This window comes from Lampetra planeri, chromosome 9 (genome assembly GCF_965212315.1).
Source record: "Lampetra planeri chromosome 9, kcLamPlan1.2.h2, whole genome shotgun sequence".
NCBI classification, from domain to species: Eukaryota; Metazoa; Chordata; class Hyperoartia; order Petromyzontiformes; family Petromyzontidae; genus Lampetra; species Lampetra planeri.
The window spans coordinates 544,665-559,181 of NC_136115.1; the positions used below are offsets into that span (position 1 = coordinate 544,665).

The 14,517-nt window shown below is 44.0% G+C and overlaps 1 protein-coding gene across 7 annotated transcripts; it reads right to left on the reverse strand.

Moving 5' to 3' along the window:
- Positions 1 to 209: 209 nt before the first annotated feature.
- On the reverse strand, positions 210 to 12,160 carry LOC144720521 (heterogeneous nuclear ribonucleoprotein F-like). 7 transcript variants are annotated; one of them, XM_078597300.1, is made up of 12 exons: positions 12,043 to 12,160; positions 10,583 to 10,696; positions 9,627 to 9,782; positions 9,121 to 9,270; positions 6,983 to 7,121; positions 6,210 to 6,388; positions 5,529 to 5,666; positions 4,920 to 5,017; positions 4,673 to 4,808; positions 3,377 to 3,460; positions 2,263 to 2,391; positions 210 to 736 (listed from the first exon to the last, which is right to left on the reverse strand). In XM_078597300.1, the coding sequence occupies exons 2-12, from the start codon at positions 10,671 to 10,673 to the stop codon at positions 696 to 698; spliced, it is 1,341 nt and encodes a 446-aa protein (XP_078453426.1). In that variant the 5' UTR covers positions 10,674 to 10,696; positions 12,043 to 12,160; the 3' UTR covers positions 210 to 695. The 7 variants fall into 7 exon arrangements, with proteins under 7 accessions (XP_078453426.1, XP_078453425.1, XP_078453424.1 ...); XM_078597299.1 differs by having other exon boundaries at positions 4,920 to 5,041; XM_078597298.1 differs by having other exon boundaries at positions 571 to 736; positions 2,263 to 2,430; positions 4,920 to 5,041.
- Positions 12,161 to 14,517: the final 2,357 nt, after the last annotated feature.

Genomic DNA, 14,517 nt, shown 5'->3' on the forward strand with positions numbered 1-14,517 from the left:
TGTTATTGATCAAGGTGCCACACAGCACCTTGGCCTCACCGCATTCATAAACTCCTTCCATGGAGAGCTGTGATATCTGGAGATGGTCATGCATTTAAATAATGTATAAAGCCCAATTTTAAGTACTGCATATTGGAGTATATAATACAATTTCTAAGCAGTCATGCTGGTATTCCAACATCTCAATAAATTGGATTCCCATTGCAACCAAAGGCCCATGGCTGTATTTTAATTAGGAGCAGCCAACTACAGTTGACATTCATCATGCCCAGAGTACAAATCCTTGAAGGCAACACTTATTTTGCTTAAAGGTCGCTTCCTTTTAATAATGGCACAGTGATAAACCAGTGGCCTGGTGGCCTCTGCCTGCCCCATAACGTACTTGTGCATCACCCAGCTTCATGTTAATGACCACACAAGTTAATTGCTGCCTGCGCTCGAGTGGTGGTTCCAAACCATCCTGGACCCCAGAACCACCACCGACTGGTCGGACACATTTTGGTGGAGCACCATGCAACCAAACAGCTTTCAAATTAAACTCTAAAAGCACCGAGATTTACAATTATAACCCCATTAAGGAGCCATTAGCTTTATGTGTATAAAGTTGCAGTTTCTATATAAATGGTTGTGCAACGGGCAGTAAAAAAAAGTCATGAGTATCTGCAACAGCTCCACAAACCACTGCGGATGAATGGTCAGACGGGCTTTAAAACTGTAGATTGGGCACTACCACCACCTGCAGCCCAAAGTGAGAAAATGCAGGGTTGAGAAAATACACACAACATGTCATTGTAATATGAAAGACATTTATTCACACGCACTGCCAAAATGTATGAAGTTGTTCAAGGAAAATTAATACAATAAACAAAAGAATAACAGTATATATACGTCTCTGCCATACATACTGTCAACACAGGGTGTTATAAGCATAAAAGGTTGGAATTACCACAACCAGAGGCGCTTCCACCTATCACAACAGGATTCAGAAACGGGCGTCTCAGAAAGAGCTCAAACTGGCTGGCTATCCACAAAGACCTGGCTACAAACGAGAAAGAGACCAAGCTTTTCACTATGCCTCGGTTTGGAATTCACATGTTCCAGTTCCCCCTGCCCATTTTTCCCATGGCCGAACCACCCATTCCCATCCCGCTGTTCTGCGTACTGCCGCTGTAGAAGCCACCCCCTGCCCCCATGCCGCCTGTGCCTCCTGTGTGAAAAAGGTGTGACACGAAAGGTAGAGATTTAGGACTGAGCATATGCACAGTGTCCCTCTATGTATTTCACTCCCCAGCCACCCTCCCACCCTCAAATCTTAATCCCCCCCAACCCATCTCTCCGCTAAACAACCAATAGCTCATTGCACACTCGCACGAATCCGAGTGCCCAACGGCGAACAGTCGTGAGACCGTTTGATGCCTGCCCACAAAAGCATGCTTGCCCTTGCTGCCATGGCACCAATGAAAAGAGCGTTGATCCCAAATTCCCACTTCGGCACGCTGACCTCACCCACACCAAACTCCCCCTGGCTACAAGGCTAGCAAATTGCTTGGTGCCAGCATCAGTCCAGAGTAAATAATGGGGTGGCCATCACTAAGAACAGAAGCCAATCAAAGCTGCTAACCGAGGAATCTAATCATGGCTTATCAATTGGACAGGGCAGCATAATATCCACTATGCATTTAGTCTCCTCCCCTCCTGGTGAACAAAATTATGGCCATACTTTGACAAACCGATGTCACAAATGTTTTGTTTTACAGCAGTGCATGGCTTCATTTGGAGCCCGGTCAGCCCCCCCAAAGATGTTGAAAACAAAATGAATTTAAATTCCTCTGGCCAATACCAGTGGAAGGCAAAGTAAGGTGAAATACCACTTGCAATTTTAATTACTGGCCAACCAGCGAGTGCCTCCCAAGACCCCTCCCCTCGTTGAACCTCCCCCCCCCTGTGCTCAGAGCAACGTGGGGAAAAAATATATACGCCCGTTTCAACCTTTACACTCACCAACACAAACAGCGAGAATTGAGATGATATACAAAGTCAGATATTTGTTCTTATGAACTGGCAGCCACATTTCTCATCCTGACAAAATGTGCAATTTTTTGTGTAAACTGCATGCAAGCGATGAATTTAATTTGATATAACCTAACGAATCCTTTTACTTTCAATTTTCACAACCACATTTTTTTTACTAGAGCTAAAAGGGAATTTAGTTTTTTGTAACTTCAGGTGAAAGGTTCAAACTGTTGCACTGCCCTCACTCACCATAGCCTCCTCCCATGTTACCGCCATAGCCATCGGCGCTAAAGTTGCTGTTGCCATATCCGCCAGACATGCCAGCGGCAGTTGTGTTGTAGCCGCCCTGGTTACCGGTGCTGAAGCTTGACTGAGAGCCTGAAAAACCCGCAAAACGGCCTCCATTATAACCACCACCTAGACACACACACACAAAACACACACAGGAATATAACTTATGGGGATTTTAACACTTGTCTTAAACAATGATGCAACACAAAAGACAAATAACTCAATTTTACACGCATGTGCCAAGGCTGTGTTGTCGCCGGGTTGTCTGACAAGAGTTTCAAGCCTCATGAGTAAATGGACTTTTAAGCAGAGCTGTCACTTCACCGGCATCACACAATTATATGATAGCACACCAAAACTAATTAGTCAAATATTGCAGGAGAGCCAAGCACACAAGTGAAGTGTGTAACTACATAGCAATGAGCCATTTGGTTTTTTGGTTGTCTTCCTTTAAAAACGATGCAGTTAAGATTTCAATCGCAGATAATTAAACCCTACAAGCTTTTTGGCAAAGCAAGAGACTGCTTGTGATATTTCAAAACAGATGTTAACCTTTCAAAAATGATAATATATACATTTTTTAACTTTTGCACCATACTTAAGTCAACCGTGCAAACTCGGAGGTGTGGGAGCTCGACCAAGTATTGGGAAACCTCAAGAGCTTGGGGCGAGCATTAAGTTCCCAATTAGGATAAAAGCCAAGACTATCCACCAAGTTGCTTTTGGTGAGGAATCCAAGAGATTGGTAGAATGTGAGTTAGCTCTGGCACCCAGCCTATTTGACAATGCATCAACAAAAATTACACTAAGACAACACTGTTAAAAGGAAGAGGCTTTGTATTTAACATTTATTGCATTTAATTGCCAAGGGCGCTAGATAAACTATCTTGCATTTGGTTCTGTATGCAACCAGTAGGTTGCTTGTTTTTGGTTACCCCCAGCAAGCAGAAATAGTTTTTAGGGACCACTGCTGAAAGAACTATCAAGACAAAGCAATGGGTAGGTCCTGTAGGGGACCTATACCCTGGGAGTGTGGGAGCTGCCATCCTCCCCCATTGCGTGGGGCACCTACCCATGCCGTTGCCACCACCGTAGTTACCCCCACCCATGCTGGCTGAAGCAGAGGAGTTGAGGAAGAGCTCGATGTAGCGATGTTCTGTGGAGAAGCAGAAAGACGGGACAACGTTATGTCACAGTCTGGCAAGCATGTCAACCAACAAAGCGCCTCTCAAACAGTACAAATCCTAAGAATATTGAAACAAAGGGAGTTATTTTAGCACACGTACGGGCTCAACCAGCCTATTTTAACTACCGCTATCTCATCATCCGTTACATCCCGCAACCTCCGATCAGCCTCAAGCGGCCTCCTCGTCAAGCCCGTCTCTTGAATCAGACCAGGCGAACGTTGGTTCTGTCGCAGCTTCAGGTCGCCTGAAACTCAACAACTTTTTCACTGCACATTGGCAGTCGACCTCCAGTCAGAATCTGCAGACTTCCTTTAATTCACCCGCACCTCCAAATGTCATATTTAAGCTTGATACATCTTAATAATGAAATGATCCCCGACAAGCTTGCATCACCATCATGGGTGAACCAGTTGACTATTGTGCAGTACCTCATTTGAATTACATAGCCAAACAACTTGCATGCAAACAGATACCACTTGTCATCTATGCGGTTGTACATTTACAAATCCATTTCACAGTTAAGCGATGCCATTTGTCACAATCCTTTGCTGCACTGACAAACATTTAAAGTGGCTTCAACATGTCGAGGCTTCTCTTAACAGGTCCACTTTAACAGCATGGACTCATATGTTACCATTCACTCAGAGCTATGCTATGGACTGAGTTAAATACATCTGTAGAAACCATAAACACCGACTTGCGTACAATCGTCTAAACTACAGACGTGATTGATTTAGGCATTTGTTTGGATGATTCGAAGTGTCTCAACGCAATTACCAATGAGAATGGCCCCTTTTTAGGGCCAAACAAAAATAAAGGATTCATCACTAGGAACTATGCAGCGATCCATTTATAACCCCCACCGATTTATATTGACCTACCTACACACCCAAGACATGGAGCGATGGCTCCATATCTTTATGTGGAAAGACTTAATGTGCATTACGATCAGTGGGAGGAGACAGGCTTGGAATGTAAAATGTTCTCTAATTTTCCTCGTGGGGGCAAGTAAAAGGATGGATAAGCAGATTGTTCTATTGCTGCAATGTAGGACAGTGACAGATGGCAACGATTTGGGCAGGCCTTAATCCAGCAATAGAGTATGTAGAACGATTCATCAATAATTCTGTAAAAACGTTCCCGCCGCCTTTCAAAATGCCACAGCAGCGTGTGCAGCTTACGCATGTGAGCCTTGTCCTTGGCCATGGCGGTCACGGCATCCTCGTGAGAGGCAAACTCGACGTCACACTCTCCCGTGGGCCTCCCACTCCCGTCGTACTCGATGTTCACGCGAACTGGGTTCAGCGGCGTGAAGAACTGCAGCACAAAGCACACAAACTATGAGGACGGATGCAGCTCTTTGACTTTCACTACTGCTGCAAACTGTGGTTGAGCTGCGAGCTGGGGGCAGCAGGAATCTGAACCTACGTTGTTAATGTCCAACTCTGTGGCTCTGAAGGGCAGGCCCCGCATGTGCACAAAGTGTCCAGAGGAACTCTGGTAGGTGGATTCTCCTCCTCCTCCACCTCCATAGCCACGGCCAGACATGCCTGCCGAAGCAGGCATGTACAGAAACACTCAGCTCAAACGTTCACTTTACAAAAGGAAAAAACGTGCATTAATTCCAATTCCTTACAAAAGAGAGCTATACAAAAAGCACAATGTATTTCCAGTGGCCAAACCGATATTTACTTGAGCATAGAGTACACACCTCTGATTAGCATTGTTGGCTAGATATGGGGCACAAGTTCATACATACATTTAATGTGCAATAGGAAAACAACAATAAGTCTGACACATAATAAACTTGAGGCAAATAGCATAACCATTCTAAAATAGCCAAGTATGGTTCTTTAAGTTTTATTGTCAGTGTAGAGATATCTAAATGGAGAGATCTCAACCCCCCACCCCCCAAAAGCCACCTTTTGACGTTTGGGAAAGCTCCATCAGTCACCCAATCTTCAGAACAGCACAAGGGGTATATGGGGGGGGGGGGGGGGGGAGTCATATCCCAGCCACACAGGAACATCAACTCACCTCGGGACATGCCGCCACCTCCCATGCCACCCCCCATACCCATACCCATCATGCCCTTCCCACCCTGGTCAAAACCACGGTCATAGCCATAGTTGTCATTGTAGCCATTGAAGCCATCGTCATATCCACCACCATAACCTTAAACGAGACACACCACACGTTCGACACTCAAGTCTATACAATCACTTTACAAGTGTGAATATAATCAACATTCCAAAGCGGGCACATGGTTCACAAACTTAAACCTGGACATATAAAATCTGATTATTTTATTTAGACTGGAAGACTTTGATGAGCGAGGAAGTGCTTAACCACAGGCACAATCGAATGCAAAAATATTTTTTGCATAAAACCCCTATATTTGTTTGGATTTCATTGAGATGTGATCAACATGGGTTTTAAATAGAAATGTTTTACTCAAAGTGTTTAAAGCAATCCATTAAGTCTACGTGTCATACAGTAGAAGACAATGATACAAAGCATTGCATATCTTTAAAAGGTAGTTATATATTTAAATTGTGTGTTAATCTGAATTCACACATGGCTATACATAAAGCACTTTTCTCTTTACAGTCAATCTCACAAAGGTCACTCATGAAGCCAAGGAGTATTCAGATAAGCATGTGGATTGCAGAGGAATTGGGGTAGAGGGGGGGGGTCGTCGTGCTGCAGTTGCTTCACCTCCATAGCCACCGCCTCGGCGCATGCGGTCAAAGCCTCCACGCATGGGAGGGCCCCCACGGCCACCTCCCATAGGCCGATCGTAGGGCCCGGGCCTCTGCATTCCCATCATTAGCCGCTTTGGTGGGTCGTAGTAGGCGCGTACCTCACCCCTGTTACTCTTGAAAACCTCGATGTACCTGCGGGAAACGGATACAATTCAAAGTGAGACTTTGCACAAGCCACATCGCAACGCTTAATGTCACAGTAAAATGTGAACATGTGCACTAACACGAGTCGAGTTATCATAAATGCTACATTTCAAAATTGCAGTTACTTAATTTCACAGGTGTGTAAAGACCAAACTTCTGAACAAGTTGACTTTTTGAAAATGTGTGCAAAGCCAAACTATTTAAAGTTGCAAAACAGACAAGTAAACGTTGCGCTGGAATTTACGTTGAAAATTTTATTCAATGTTTGAAGAAAGGAGTATGTGAAAGCTAACCAAATGATCTTTACAAGGAGCAAACAATACACCTGTGTATGAACTGTAGACCGGACACTTGTTTGCCCTGCCATGTTTCACCCACCTCCCACCTCCGTTCAAAGCAATCGCGATTCCCAGGACATCCGTATACCACCTTACCCCGGCCAGTCGCACTAAAGAGGGCCCAGGGGAAGGGGGGATGCTTTGCCCAGCACCCACTCCCCTTCCAGCTCAATGCACAGTCCCACGCAGCCTCCCCCCTCCCCGCCAGGGAGAAAAAGAAGTCTCTCTCTTGCCGTCTCCCCACCTGTGCCCTATCCTTTCCTTGTGCTTGCCCAGAGCCTTCTCGGCTGCCTCTTGCGAGGCAAACTGAACGAAGGCCTCCCCAGTGCTCCGCCCCTGGTAGTCCACCGGCAGCGTAATCCCGTTCGGCACGATTTCCAGCCCTTACAATTAGACAAACCCAAAACCAACATCACTTAGACGAGGGAACGCTAGCCCAAGGCCCGCAACGTGTCAGCACTTCCATTCCAGGTAAACAGGTGTCAGGGTCATGGAATCGCGTGTAAAAGCGATGATTAAATAAATCAAGCGCCCGCCGTTCCCTCGCCCGTCCCCCAGCGACTTAGCGGAGGAGTCTCTGAAGAAGCAACGGTTTTAATGCAATCTGTGGAAACGTCAGCAAAAGCCATTGATATACTTAAGAGATTAAGGTGTTCATTCAGACCACCCCAACCCATGTCCTGCTGGCGTCCCTGAAATTGTAACAGTTTTGGTCAGAAACTTTGGGCGTCTCTTCCCCCCACCCCTGGAATAAAAAAAAGCAAGGGCTGGGTTGGAAACATCTCCCACCCACCCCCCAGGTCCCCATCGATACTCAGCCTAAAACAATCCCTGAAACAACAACAATGTTATGAATACGACCGAACAGAGTTGGCTTTTGAAATGCAACACTGGGTGAAGGCAGTGTAGAGATGCTCATGGCCTCCCCGCCCCACCCACCCGAACCCCAACCCTGAAAACAGCAATAGGGCATATATGCCAACAAATTAGAAACAGCAGATCATGCAGAACACGGTTGATAATTTTGCACTTGACACAAAACAATGCACTGTTATCAGCATTGTACTAGGATGTGGCCGATGCAATGTTACAATAAAATATGAAAACACTGTCAAGAGAAGATAAGACATTTTGGACAACTGGCTCTCCATGATACCGACATTTAAGAGCCTGCAGTATATTGAGTAAAGTTCGGTGCTGCATGGTTGAATGAATCCATTTTAGAAAACAGATTGACTAAAGTGTAGTTTTTTAATTGTGCATGTTTAACCGGCCAAATGCGATTAATCAAGTTGCTGCTTCAGCTAACACATGTAGCACAATGGGGTTTTTTCAGCCCTAGTCTTGTCAGTCACATTACTACACGTCAGGAAATCTGCATATTATCTTATATCATGAATTATATTTTTTACCAAGGTTGAAAACCCTAGTTAGTTCAGCTGAAAATGACAGTCGTACACTAAAAGTCTTTTCCTCTGTAAAACTCAATATTTCATGAACACCAGACGGTTACAAGATGAATATCTTCCTTTCGCTTATAATAACATAAGCCTTTATTTTACACAAGTTAAATGAAACAGCAACTTGATAGCTACAGGTCAGCAATTTTGAACCACAATTTACTTGACTAACCAGGAACACATTAGCCAGCTATTCTCATGACCAACATGGTGTTTGAGAGGCTTCCTTCCAGCAGTGGATTGTCAAAGGGTTAATTATATTCGTCACAATAAATCTTCACCAGAGAATATATACAATTGCAAAAACATTTTGTATTCCAATGAACAAACATAACCACTTGACTTACCTTCCGGTTACATTTTTTTCCAGATAAAAAGTTAACAAAGCCATCTATGAAAATATCTGGCATGATGAGGTACAACACCTGTTATGCTCTACCAATTTCCATTAGTTTTTTATTTATTAATAACTTGAAATTGAGTGAGCAATAAAGCAATTAAACTAAGCAGAACTACTGCTTAATCAACAATAATGTCACTTGACAAGTAAACCTTGAAAATGCCCAAGACAAAGTATACAAACCATAAACCAACCAAAAAACACAATTCAAACTTTACCAAAACAAATTAAATTGAGGCTATAATGGGTACAAAATTCCTCGGGCAGCCACACTGAAATCAAGCAACACACCCAAAGCTAAATGCACCACATCTGAAATGAATTAACAATGTTGCTAAAATGTAGTTCAAATGAACTCTTACGTATTTCTAGCCAGTATATGCCATTTAACATTTCCAGCTCAGGGCTCAAAAGATGTGTTACATGCTGCGATATGATTTTTAGTCTACACCTTCACTGCCCGTTTAGACTTGGGCTTTAAAAGTCAAGTGATCCTCTCCCCTTCTCTTGGTGACAACTTACCAGTAAAGAACTGCGCAATCTCCTCCTTGCTGCAGGAGAAGGGCAGGCCGCGCAAACGCACGCAGCCCTCAGCCTCCCCACTCTCGGGCAGCGCCACCGGGTTCTGCTGGTTCAGCACCCAGTTGAGCTCGCTCAACTTCGATCGGAACACTGCACGGCAATAATAAACAACCATTAAAATACCATGGTGGGGGGGGCTTCTCGCACTGGTAAACTGCTTCACTTTTTAAAATCAGGATTAACGGAGGTGGAAGAAAATGAGATTACGTGTAAGCCTACAAGTAATATTCAAATCAAGTCACCAGAATTGAGTTCTAGCATACACGTTAGAAGATATTTTACATTTGGCAGTCAGGCAGTACAAATGAGTGGACCTGGCAGTGAGCAACTTTCCTAAAAAGTAACCCGTTAACTCAAGGGCCCTTAACTATTGTGTTCCAAGAATTATACTGTACCGATCACCCAGGGAATTAATCACCATCGCAGCTGTGACAGTTTTAACTTGCCTTCAATGTAGCGGTGCCCCATGTTCTTGTGGTCACGTTCCAAAGCCCTATCCAGGTCCTCTTCCGACTCCAGCTCCACAAAAGCCTCCCCGCTGGGTCGGCCTTCACGTGAGTTGGTGAAGTGTACGCCGTCGGCACTATTCACGATGGCACATCCTGCACAGCAAGATCATCACTGCAGCGTTACATACCTTTTTCCTTATGGCAACATTTTTCAGGATACAATTTTATAAAGATTCAATTGAATTGAATGAAAACCTCTTTTAAGTTCCTCGCCATCAAATGTTATCAAGTCCAAAATGAGTAATTACCCTCTGGCTATTTGCCCTGCTATAGAGTTGTGGTGCTGTGGGCTGTACGACATCTTTTCATAAGAAAATCAGCTGTGTGCTCACCGTCATAGTTTTACCCAAAGTAAAAGTGGTAACGTCACAAGTACGCCTGCACGATATTGCGTTGCTGGCCTTCACTTACACCGAAACCTATTAACTATCTGTCAGTTAAAATGACCATCATTCACTTTAAGATATCTATTGAAGATGCCTCAAGTAAAAAAAAGCTAAATACATGACTTAATTACTTTCTTGACCAATAATTAACAATAAATTATAAGCGAGGTTTATTTCTAGTCTCCCAAACGAATGATAATATAATTACATAGTTCACGTAAGTAATGCAACTCGTATGACCTGGTTCACATTGCACAAATTGCCACCACTCCTACAAAAATTTGTTTCGTCTCACACTATTCAACTAAGTAGGTAAAACACTTCTTGCAGCTTGTTTCCTCGCACTAATCAATTTTGGAATACCCTATCGTTTCTTTCTTATAACCGTGCTAAATTCAATAATTAGTATTATCTATTACACCTTCAAAATTGCCTCTTGTTGCTCGTCATTTGGCGCCCTTTCTTAGCAAACATGATTTTGTTAGACGCAAGTCGCCCGGGTTGTACCTGAGAGGAACTTGATGACCTCCTCGGATGAGCAAGACCAGGGAAGGCCCCGCAGCCGCACCACGAACCCTTCCACCACTTCATCAGCCATGACGTTAAGTGTTGTGCTAATTCCTGGGAAATGCAAACAATGGACGAGGTGAAAAGACTGGCACGAGACCACGCAAGCTCATTTACACGCGACCGCCTCGTGGGTGCAATCGATTGTCTGAATGCGGAAAGACTCGGTTAGAGGCATACATCGAACCTTTACGAAAACATGTATAAGCAAACCCGAATTCAATACATCTGACATGGAACGCAAGTTGAAACACGTGCCAGACAAACATTGTAGATTGAACAAACTTCGAATATAAAATGCAAAAATCCAAAATGTAATCTAAGTTACATTTAAATGCAGGGTAAACCAATTATTAAAACTGTAAATCGAAACTAAAAACGAGCTCAGGTCTGGGCCGAACGAGCCGAAAACAATAACAAAGCCAAACCGAACACCGCATGGATGTGGAATCAAATTTTCACTAAACCCAATACGAATACACGTGGAATATCAATTACAGCATTGACAATCCAATTATGGTCGATGGCAGAGTTCAGACAAACTTCGACACTGAAATTGTCATCGACGACATATAATCCAATCTATTCACCCGAAAACGCGATTTAACGATATTCAAGACAAACCCCACACGACACGTGGAATGTATCCCTCCCATGACACAACTCCGTGATGAACTCAAATAAACGCTAAATAACCCAAACCAAATTGAATGTGCACTCGAATTAGAACGTTTAAAAAGGTCGGATTCGGGTCCCACGGAAACCTTCCCGAGATGGCGGCGCGGGGCAGGACGCGTGGCGACTCAGGGCCCAGTATCCCTCGGGCTCCCCTGCCTCCCCACTCCTTACAAACTATACAAACGACGCCGCACGCAGAGAATACGTTAACGAAACCCGTTAATTGACCCGCTTAAGTTAATTATTCGTCACAAATATCCCGATTCACTTGAAACCTTGGGGTGAAAAAGGCCTAAGCGTAGTCAAATTAGGAAATGGCCGCGCAAGGCCGCAATCTCGCACTATGCCGGGATCCAGTCCCTTGCGTATTCAATCTTTGCAATGAATTACCAACTCGAGCCGCACACGGTGTTGTTACTACTATGTAGCATTAATACGACTCCTCGTCGTGCGAGTGCACACCGAGGCTGGGGCTAGGGGGTGGCGGTTAGGCCTCGGCCTTCTCGTCCCCGCGCCGCCGCCATTTTACCGCCTCGCGCGCAACAACGAAACCGACTCCCGACGCCTCTCGGGGCCGCGATCAAAGATAAAACAAAATAAACTTTACAGTTTAACAAATCACGTCAAAAGGGCCACGCGCGTTTCAATAAAACAGCGCTAAATCCAAAAAAAATCGCGACCGATGAATTGTCGTGAGGAAACGCAACGCGGCTTTTACGCACCTTACAAACACGCTGACGCTCGCTCGTTCTCTCGGTCGACAAGAACGCGGCTGCGCATGCGCGAGGCCAGCTCCCTTTCTCGCCCCGCCTTTTTCCTCCCCTAGCCCCGTCCTTTCCTTCGCTCAGCCCCGCCCTTTTCTTTGCTCAGCCCCGCCTTTTATTTTCTCTAGCCCCGCCCTTTCCTTCGCTCAGCCCCGCCCTTTTATTTTCTCTAGCCCCGCCTTTTATTTTTTCTAGCCCCGCCTTTTATTTTCTCTAGCCCCGCCCTTTTATTTTCTCTAGCCCCGCCTTTAATTTTTTCTAGCACCGCCTGTTATTCTCTCTAGCCCCGCCCTTCTATTTTCTCTAGCCCCGCCCTTTATTCTTTCGAGCCCCGCCATTTATTCTCTCTAGCCCCGCCCTTTATTTTCTCTAGCCCCGCCTTTTATTGTCTCTAGCCCCGCCTCTCTGGGCTCTGGCTCCGCCTTTTTATTCCTTAGCCCCGCCCTTTTCACTCCCCTTCCTACCCCATTTCGCCATCCCGTTCGCGCGAGACCCGCCCAAGATGTCGCGAGATCTGCCAGGCGACAGTCGATTAAATTGCTGTTTGATTGTTTCACAAATCGACTGCAGGCCCGTGCCTCCAATTCAACCACTCGCGGTGCAAGCGCAATCTAGAATGGACGTGGGATTGTTTTAAGACTATCCAGTGCCCATTATCGATGTAATAATTAGTCGATTCTTACTCTCATAAGCAATAGCAAGACAATCTTCAACACATTCGTTCTATGGCACTGCTTCACTGCTTTAGAAAAATGCAACGACTGCTTTACAGCACAAATATAGGCCCTCGGTGTTAACGGATATAGAGAGTCTATGATACACGATTTATTTTAATTAGCATTTTGTTTTATGTTCATCGGATAACGCTCCGATAGAATGAATGAGGCAATATTAAACTAGACCATTTTTAAGTTGAATTGTGAGCTTTTAATCGATCTGATTAAACAATCCGACATGTTGCGGTGCACGTGACAATGGCTGCAGGTGTTGCGTAAGCGAATCATGGGGAGCGAGTCGCAATCGATAACCCTTTAGTTTCATGTGCAAGAGTAAATAAACGTGCCGTCTAGCAATAAGAATGTAAACAATGCAAAGAATGATGTCTGGTGTAGGCCAATGCGTTTCGAAGACAAGGCATAATATATTCTTAGAGCATGTTTATTTGCATGTTCACCAGTAGTACGTGTGGTTAATGCAGGCTTGATTCCTTGCAAATGTTATCTATCTGGTGTTTGTACATCTTAACACCTGTTTTATTGGCAGAAAGGGTAAAACAAATTTCATAATGTAAATAATCGATTCGTATTTCTTGCCCAGTGGCCTTAACTTCAACGCAAGGCACGAGGCTTGGGCGGTCTTGACAGGCGACATGTAACTACAGTACTGTACACTGGTAGCAAGTTTTAAGTATTCATAATTATTCCACACGAGTTACCTCAACGATTGGATTCACATGGAAACATTTGCATTACAAATACGTCATCTGGCTCCCATTAGTTAACACACGGAAATAAAAACTGAACCACTCACGTGGCCACGTTACGGGCGCCACCAAAAGTCCAAATAATTACTCAACATTAAACTTAAGTTACATTAAATGCCCCTTAGATGAGTTTGGAATGTAAAGCGTTGTAAGCCATGGTGAACATTGCTTTTATGCGATTGGTACTGCCCAGTAACGTGTCGATGCCCTTTAGTGGAAGGAGTCAGAACTTGGATGTCAAACACACTGTACACACTCAACCACATCCCCTTGGGGTGTTTATTTAAATATACGTTTACAATGTGTTCCCTAGATTTCAGTACGGAAAGTGGAGTGCACGAATAACAAAAGGAAAACTTAGAAACACATACACACATATACCTGTGCAGTAAGACATGCAACCTGGTTAAATGCTGTGCTACGATTGCATATTCACAGAACGCTAATACTAGCATTTAAACTTAATATGGTCATCATAGTGCAATGTGGTAACTTGTAGAAATTAAATTGTTCTTTAAGCTGTGTAGATGTATTACATCAGTAGTGTCGAGAGCACTTGAAATTCGTTAATCTGTTGTAGAACATTCATCATTCGAAGTTTATAATCTAGAATTTCTAGATGATCTTACTATTGCTTGACTACAATGTAGACTATCCTTATTTAAGTATATAAGTACCATCACATTTATACTTGCATCCTAGAATCTGGACACTGCAAGTACAGTATTACATTGTATAATCCAACATTTCGAAATTAATATAAATTAGTCTACACTCTGAACCCTCTTCACTGGATTCAATAAAAATCTTCATACTGTCGGGAATCTAAACACTAATGTGCTGCTCTAGCTAGTTCAGTACAATCGATATAATATACAATATGTCCATATACATGCAGTCTATACTGTCAGTAATCTCGACTCCTGGGTTGCACAAACATCTCACACGTC

Coding starts and splice junctions, on each gene's coding strand:
- LOC144720521 (XM_078597293.1), bottom strand. CDS start 10,673: ATGGCTGATGAAGTGGTGGAAGGGTTCGTGGTGCGGCTGCGGGGCCTT. Junction 5,667..6,209: donor CCGAGGCGGTGGCTATGGAG/GTGAAGCAACTG, acceptor GTCTCGTTTAAG/GTTATGGTGGTGGATATGAC. Junction 4,809..4,919: donor CAGAGTTGGACATTAACAAC/GTAGGTTCAGAT, acceptor TTTGTGCTGCAG/TTCTTCACGCCGCTGAACCC.